General features: G+C 31.0%; 2 protein-coding genes across 2 annotated transcripts in view; one reads left to right on the top strand and one right to left on the bottom strand.

Annotated features, from left to right (window-relative positions):
- Positions 1-2610, top strand: part of HELRODRAFT_76855 (hypothetical protein) — a gene marked incomplete at both ends in the record, with an annotated part of 3834 nt that extends 1224 nt beyond the window's left edge. The window contains 10 exons of the mRNA XM_009016838.1: positions 137-159; positions 182-405; positions 606-654; positions 928-1018; positions 1155-1195; positions 1438-1559; positions 1669-1725; positions 1922-2032; positions 2216-2328; positions 2565-2610. Coding sequence (XP_009015086.1) covers positions 137-159; positions 182-405; positions 606-654; positions 928-1018; positions 1155-1195; positions 1438-1559; positions 1669-1725; positions 1922-2032; positions 2216-2328; positions 2565-2610 — 877 coding nt within the window. The remainder of the gene's footprint in view (positions 1-136; positions 160-181; positions 406-605; positions 655-927; positions 1019-1154; positions 1196-1437; positions 1560-1668; positions 1726-1921; positions 2033-2215; positions 2329-2564) is intronic.
- Positions 2611-3304: 694 nt separating this feature from the next.
- Positions 3305-8171, bottom strand: HELRODRAFT_191272 (hypothetical protein; the record flags this gene model as incomplete). Its single annotated transcript, XM_009016837.1, has 12 exons — positions 3305-3416; positions 3675-3805; positions 4261-4474; positions 4677-4813; positions 5271-5414; positions 5752-5796; positions 6028-6196; positions 6582-6718; positions 6835-6889; positions 7071-7120; positions 7314-7486; positions 8114-8171. The coding sequence occupies 12 exons, from the start codon at positions 8169-8171 to the stop codon at positions 3305-3307; spliced, it is 1425 nt and encodes a 474-aa protein (XP_009015085.1).
- Between the last annotated feature and the right edge of the window lie 404 nt (positions 8172-8575).

Genomic DNA, 8575 nt, shown 5'->3' with positions numbered 1-8575 from the left:
ATTATTGTTGTATTGATGTTGTATTGATGTTTGGCAAAATATTTGGTAAATATAACGATGGTGTTTGTGTATTTTTGGCGTATTCCATTGTGGTACTGTTGTTTCTTTGGTACCTTTTTTCTTAATCTAATAAGAGTTTTTGTGTATTTTTGATACACTGTTGATGTATTGCTTGTTGTAGTTGTTGATGTTGTTGTTGGCGTTGTATCTTATAAAAAAAATTGCTTTTTTGAAAAAATAAAATTGAAACAAAAAAACCAAAAAACTAATATAGATGAGTTGCTGAAGATCTTATGCCATGACACGCCGGCCAATGTGCCACATTCCACTTATGAAAACTTCATCAATTTATTACTTGACGTTTTCCATATGGTCTGCAGAAATCTCACTGAACTAAGATACCTGGTTTCTGAACTTTCTAACGCTATTTTTTAATTTTTATAAGTTTATAAATACGTATTTTTTTCAACTGAAAAAAAATTTGTTAATAATAAAGTTTAGTCTTCAGGTGATAGATCGCAAAGAAAGATAGAATTTATGAGATTTTGCGTTTTCTTAAATCACAAGTCCGTAATTTTAATAGAAATTTAATTGAACATTTTCAGGCTCATGTCAATTTAGACAAATATCTTGAGCCAGTTCACAAAGGAGAAGGTAGATGATACAAAGTTTCACCGTTGTTATTAATTTCTGAAATTATTTTAATTTATTTTATTTTAATTAGCAACGTATTTCTGGTATATCCATCTTACAAAAAACTCATTATTTTTGATAAATAATTTCATTCATCTAGTTTTTTATTTACAATTCATTCTTATCGTCCAATCATATAAGCATACTTTGTTAAAATTACTTGATAATCAATTTTTTTTTATTATTATTACTATTATTATTTTTTTCTTATTATTTCTGTTATTTTTTTCCCAGCCAACTATGGTGACACTGTCAAGTTGTGGAAAAATATAGAGCCACATTTAAAAAGAGCCATGCAAACAGTCTTCCTCAGAGAAGTTTCTGGGTTTGCGTTGCTTTTTCGTTATTCCTTTTTTTTATTTTTTATAATAATAATATTAATTATTATTTTTATTGTTTCATTAGTTATATTAGTCTAAATGTTAATTTTGATATTGTGGGAATAATTTTTTTCAAATAAGGGAGCAATGGATGAAAATGCAACAGCTTTCATCTGAATCTAGTAAAGTTTTGTCTGATTTTTTAATTTTTTTTCATCATCATTGTCATCGTCAATTTTCATTATCGTCGTTGTTTTTGTTGTTTTTCTCACAACAAACGTCATTACATCCTCATTGTCTTAATCATTCTCAATTTAAGATTAATAAAAAAAACTTAAACGTACACACACAAACACACACACACACAAACAACCAAACATATATATGTCTTCTCCCTATGTATATATCATCACATTACATACAGCCTCAGCCTCTTCCAGTACCAGATCAACCATTGAAATACCTGTATACACAAAATACCTCCTTATTGCTGCCTATTTAGCCTCGTATAATCCTGCAAAATTAGACAAAAGATTTTTTATGAAGGTATTGGATGGGCATTATTATTACTAAAATACAAGTCTATTTTCTAATCTCAATGACGTGCCTGTTGCTTTGATTAATGACTTATAAAAAAAAAAATCTCTTTAAACAGAATGCCGGCAAAACGAGCAAACGTCTTAAAAACGCCATCAAGAAGAAAGAAGAGAGAGTTAGTAAATGATTTTTCATTAAAATATTGTCACATAGTGCAGTGGCTAAGACGCCTAGTCCTGCTGTTGCAGTAACCGGGTTCCCTGCCTAGCCAGATCCCTTCCTACTTATCACACGCAATGTGCGTAGTGCCTGGCTGGGTTCAAGTGCTGTGTCTTTGATTTCTCTGAGTATTAAAATTAATAATTCTCCAGACATCGTGCCACCTGCTTGGTCCAAAGTTCTTTCCACTGGACCGAATGATGGCAATATTTTATTCCATCGTTGAGGAGAAGGTTGTGCCTACTGCTAATACCTTCTCACAGGTTACACGTGTACTGTTGTAGATTTTATATCGTTTTTAACAAACTGCTCTTCCTGTTTTGTCTATGATGCAGTCTATGTACATAATGCTACTTCAAAGAAACTTACCGTGCATACTGTGCTAATCACTGCTTTTTTCTAAAGTATTTTTTTCTTCGGTTTAAAGGGTACAAAAAAAATTTCAGATATCTTCTTTGGTCAGTTTAGGATTGTTGTCTCAATCATCGATGGTCGACCAGCTAGATGGTCAGAAGTATAAATGTCTGGTCACTTTAGAACAGATCAAATCTGTTGCTAAGTTAGTTCTTGATGGTCATCCTTTATGTTGCTAATATTGTTGCATGTTGGAGTTTCTTGTTTGCCTTCCGTTGTTAAAACTTGTAACTTTAGTTAGATGTTATATGTAATTGAAATGGTTGTTGGTCGAGTTTGTTTTTTAAAAATGTTATTTCGCTTACTTTCTTTGATTATTTTGTTAAATTTTAAAGATTTTCTGTAAAAATTAAAATTAAATGAATTCCTTTCATTTTCCAGGTCTGTCGGATTCGAAATAATGCGATATCTTTACGATTTTATTTGAAAAAAACTTACCTAAAGTGAATTAATCTTCAAGTTATTCTTAATATTTAATTAAATTCCGCCGTTATTTTTATACAATGGCATAAGCTACAGTCACAAACATTGAATGAAACTGAACATTATCGTTACTTCATAAAACAGAAATCCATACACTCAATTCAAAATCGAAACGAAATTTCATAGGCGATAGTTCCATATTTATCACTTATGTACCATTTTGTATGTTGTAACCACACACAACTGCTATATAGATCATCCAGAATCATAACAGAATGAATAGAGCATTTACTACACAAAACAATAAACACATTTTGGCTGATGGTTTTAGTTAAAATACAACCTGTATCGTATAATAATAATAAAGATGATGTTGATGGTCATTTGTTGAGAACCATTTTTCAAGATTAACAATTTTTTTTCTCAATTCGTGTTCTTGGGGCTAAAAAAATATTATTAATATTATAATTATAGTTTTATAATAATTAAAAATTATATTAGTAAGATTTCAAAAGCAAAGAAGTCACGTTTCGTCGCATGTGGTGTGTTAGGTGCATTGATCCACCAAGCAACTCTAGATTAAAAGACTACGCCGTTCGTTTGTTGTGAATATTCCCGAGAAATAGCAAACATTTTAATCGCAATAAATATTCATAATTATAATAATAATTATAGTAATAATAAATAACCATAATTTCCTAATTGTCGGCCACCTCCGTTGGCATGTTGAGGTTGGGGGCCTCTCTGTTCTCGTATGACCAGAAGGAGTTGACGTCTATCAGCAGACCAACAATGGTACTCGCCTGTCCGCTGCCAGAAGTTCCCATTATTAGTTGCTTCATCAAAACATTTCATAATCTTTTTCTATAATTTTTCTACTTTTATAATTTATCTTAATATTCGGCTGTTTCGTCTTCTTAACAATCTTCTTTCTACATTTCATTTGTTTATAATTTGCATAAATACCCAGCCTTTATTTGCCGATTGGTTACTGAATGTATATCTGTTTGCATGGTTATAGTAACGCTATTACTACTAAATAGTACTGGCAATAAAAGGCAACTGCACCTCTTTACAAGGTCCTGGCACGTTATCTGATTCGGTTTCATTGGCCTAACCATGTCGAATATTTCATTTTTGATGTCTTCAAACGATACAACAGTTTCTAGAATGTGCTGCTGAATCTGTTCTTGCATCGACTTCGTGTGTGAGGATTATGATAAGATAATGATACAACGATGATATATATGTACAAGGACTACGATAGAGTAATGATATAAAGATGATATATGTGTGAGAATTGATAAGATAATGATACATCGACGATGTATGTGTGAGAATTATGATGTAACAATGATATAATAATGATATAATACAGTAAATACGATGATAGTGTAATACGCTGATACAATGTGGAGATAAAAAGATAATGATACTATCTTAGGAAGTTATATTAGTTAATTTAATGGTGAATTAAAGACATTTAGAGATAAATTTATGCGGTAATCGGATTTATAAAAATCGTAACAGTCTATATTAAACCATGAAATCTCTACAAAAAAAACGACACAATCACAAAAAAAGTTGGTCGAAAATTATTTGATTAAATGATAGAATCATTAAAAACATGGCAAGGAAAGTATTTGATCGTTACTCTATAAAAGTAATTAAGGTCGAAAACATCCAGATATCCTTTATGCTTCGTGTCTAGGATCCGGAATATGTACTGGATGGACTGCGGACACTCCCTGTGAGTCATGGCCAGTACGAAATCCAGGTAAGTTTTGTAATCCATCTCTCCTTCGTAGGTTAAACATTCCTGGAAGACTTGATCCAGGAAGGCGGGTGTTAGTGATCCGTTGTTGTACCTACCAGTGCGTGTATGTGTGCGTGTGTGTGTGTATGTGTGCGTGCGTGTGACTGATTTTTGTGCTCTTTATTTATGCTTGTGTGGGTGTATGTGTTATGTGTGTGAATCAAACATGCATTAGATGAAAAAAAGAACAAAAACCAAACTTTGCAAAAACCAAAGACAGACAAACAGACACAGACAAGCGGACAGAGACTGACTTGGACAGTTCTTCCCTACTCAACATGCCATTGTGGTCGACGTCCAGTTTGAGGTACTGACCATAAACTTTGAATGAGAAGAGAGTTGAGAACCAGTTGGTCTCCTGCCGTTCTTTAGACATTTCCTCATCGCGTAGCTAAATTTTTTTGAAAAATTCGAACCACTGAACATGCTGATATGAAAAAGTTAGATAGAAATAACAATCTTATAGGCAAGCCTAACTGGCGTAGTATACCAAATTAAATTAAAATTCGTGAAAATATGAATTGGAAGGCAATGTAATGTCAAATTTTATGGATAAAACAAAACCTAAAGTTGTGACACAGTTTAGATTCTGCTTGTTAAATCTGCATTAACAAATAATATGTATACAACGTAACAAAAATGAAATGGATTAAAACTAATTTGGCTAGAGAAGAGATGTCACTAAATATTAAACTGGCTAAATTATGAAAAAAATCTAGTTGACAAAGCAAAAATATGACTTCAACTCATTCATCAACATCAGTTGTCTTTGGTATATTTGATTTGGCAAAAATAAAATACGAAAAAATAAAGTTTAAAGTTTAGAAAATTGAGAAAGACAAAGAGACCTCTAGAAGATCATTGAGAAAAGTGCACGTGAGGACATCTTGAATTTTGATTTTTCCGATGTGGAGGGGATCGAGGAAGAAGAAGAATTTACGAACGGCCATGCAAACGTAGAAGGAGTAGAAGGATTTGTCGAGACTGTCCAACTGTTTGTTGTTTGTTTGTTTGTCAGTGTTTGTTTGTGTGTGTTTGTTTGTTTGTGTGTTTGTGTGCGCGTTTGCTCGTTTGTTTGTTCATTCACCTGGTTCATTCAAATGGTTACAAATTATTTTTTCACAAAATTATTTATCACGAGACCAGTTTTCAATTAATTATTGAATCACTTGAATCAAAAGCCAGACAAGTAAATCAATCAATCAGCCATCTGACAATTATTTGATCTTTTTTTTTCTTTCATTCATTCAACCATCCATTCTTATACTCATTTGACCATTCATTCATTCTTATATTCATTCAGCCATACATTCAATCGCTCCACTAAACCTGAGGTAGCGTTGGAATAAGTTCGAGAATGTAACTCTCCAGGTCCTAGTTTTAGACATTTAGTATTCAATAACTCAAAACAATAAATTATAAATTAACACATAAAAAAAGAAATAAATAAGACTAACGAATCTTAAAATTAGACAAAAATTAAACCATTTAAACTAAACAAATACAGAAAAATATAAAACAACCCAAACTAAAATAACAGCTGGTACAAAGTGGAAAAAACCCAAAAAAAACCAAAGAAACGAAATAAGGAAAAAAACACACAACATTTTCTCGAAGAAATCCTAAGCCGGCCGCATCGTAGAGCGAGAGAGCAATGCGCGTCTGGTGCAGCCAGACCTTCCTCATGATGTAGTTGAAGAAATGCAGTGTCGATATCCTACCATATGGGTCGTCGGTTAGGAGTTTGGCAAAGATTGACGGTCGGAAAAACTGCCTGTTGTGTTGTGTTGGGTGAGTTTGCCTCATTAGTCAGTGGTAGTGATGCCAATCAAAATATAGCAACACCTAGTTGTTATTATATTATATTAAAGGTTATAATTATTATATATTATAGGTGGAATTAATCAAAATATTTTATCATATCATTATTATTATAAAATATAGACATCACATAGATATTTGGTAATCTTATTTTGTATCTTTTGAGCTCAGAGTTGTTTGTTTTAATGTCGTTATTTTATTACCAAGGAGGGCTAAAAGATATTTTTAAAAAAATTATACAGATAACATCACGATCGCCAGTTTTTTCTTGATACTTTATTATTTTTCTAAAAATTAAACTCCAAAACGAACCAATCAGAAAGAGGGAAATGACTAACTTGCACTTATTAGAGACTTGATTGGCTACCAGTTTGAAGTCATCGTAGTTTAGCATCTGCTCATTGCTAAGAACTGGCGGACTGTTGTATTTCTCCAGCAGTGACCACATAGTCTGTAGAAATTTTGTCGCTTTTGGCTATGTTTTTGCCATTTCAGTTAAAAATTTATTACTGATTTTTATAAAAACACAGGAATTAGTTGTTTGCAGATTTAAAGAGAAGAAGTAATGGAAAAAATTTATTCAATAATGACTTGTAATTCCAGATTGTCCAAGAGATCTTTACTTTTTCTTTGTAGGAATGCACTTCTGTGAAAAGTTTACAACACTGTTTACAAAAAAAAATTTATCGAAACAAACTTAAACACCTTAAAATAACTTTAATTTCACAAAAAATTTCAATGAAACTAACTGATTTTGATTCTACCAATTCATTCAATCATCCATTTTTCTATACATTCATTCATTCATTCATTCATTCAATACAAACCTGCCCTCATCTCGTAACTTCTGCTTCAGCAGCTCATTAGCTTGAGGCAACTGTACAGAATCATTTGTTAAATATTTTAATAAATTTTTTTTTTAAATATCTAAACAGAAGGGTAGTTATACTAAAAGTTTACCAACACTATTTTAACATTTAAATAAACACGTTTTTAATTTTTCATCTATTTAATTAAAATTAACAATCAAATAAACACATAATAAAGATTCTTTCTGAAAAGTAAGAAACCTTGGTATAAAACTTAGGTATGCTGTCGTATTTTTGATTATTAGGAATATCATTATCATCAGCACCATCCACATTGTCATCATCATCATCATCACCAGAAGCAGTGTGGCCCCACAATGAATAATAATGTTTAAATAATTTGTCTTCGTTGTCTTCATCCTTGCTACGTGTGGCTGTTGTTTTGGTGGATACATCGTCGACATTTACATTTTTGTCTATTTTATTTAAGAAATAATTATTCAATAAATAATAATTGAATATTAATAGATAATTCAATAATTGAAAGGTAATCTATTTAACTTTTAGTTGTGATTCAAGTGACTACAACTACATAAATACAGACTAAAACTAAAATTACTGTTTTTATATGTTATATACCTCAGTCGTTTGCCATGGTGGAAAAATGACATTATTATTATAATCTATAGTACAGTAATTTAGTAGATCAGATAGTGATAGTGGTAAGTTTTTTTAAGGTGTTTTTTTTTATTTTATAAACAAAAATTTAGCTGGTAAATTTAGTTGGCTGTTATTTTAGAGTTTAATTTTAGTTAGAAAATTAGGATTAGACATTAGCATGCCATATCCACTTTGTTTAGTTTTATTTGGTACTTTTAACACTTTATTTAGTAAAGTTAAAGAAAAGTTAGAAGTTAGATTAGATTCTAATCATTAGAATCTAATCTAGTTAGATTAGATTCTAATCATTAGAATCTAATCTAATCATTAGTTAGACTTAATTAATTATAAAATAAATACTTATAAAACTTACTATACGTAAATTTTTGAACAATAATAACCTGATAATTTGATGCTGCTTTTCTTTAGAAGTTCGATTAGTTTCGAATTAATCTCCATCGGGCAGCGTAACTTTTAAACGGTGAAAATCACGAAAAAAAACTGCGGCAAAAAATCGGTAACCAACGAAACCAAGGCTTAACAACAACAACAACACGGTCAAATGGGAAGAACTCAGTTTGTGGAACGCCGTTTAGGCATTTGAAAAATTTGTTGGCTTTGATTCATGAACTCATATTATTCTAATTACATAGTTTGAACCATATAATTAAAATTCTAGAAATAAACAAAAAAATATAAACAAAAAAGAATAAAAAAGAAAGTAGGGAGATATACAGATGGAGAGAGAAAGAGAAAGAGGGAGAGAGAGAAAGAAATTGGTAGAAAGAGAATAGAGAGATAGAAAAATTGAGAAAGAGTAATTTAGAGATCTAAAGCAATAGATAGAAAAAGAAAGAGAAATA

The sequence above is a fragment of the Helobdella robusta genome (assembly GCF_000326865.2).
Source record: "Helobdella robusta unplaced genomic scaffold HELROscaffold_19, whole genome shotgun sequence".
Lineage (NCBI taxonomy): Eukaryota > Metazoa > Annelida > Clitellata > Rhynchobdellida > Glossiphoniidae > Helobdella > Helobdella robusta.
Note: the sequence above shows the minus strand (reverse complement) of the source record. Positions and strands in the feature narration are given on the sequence as shown.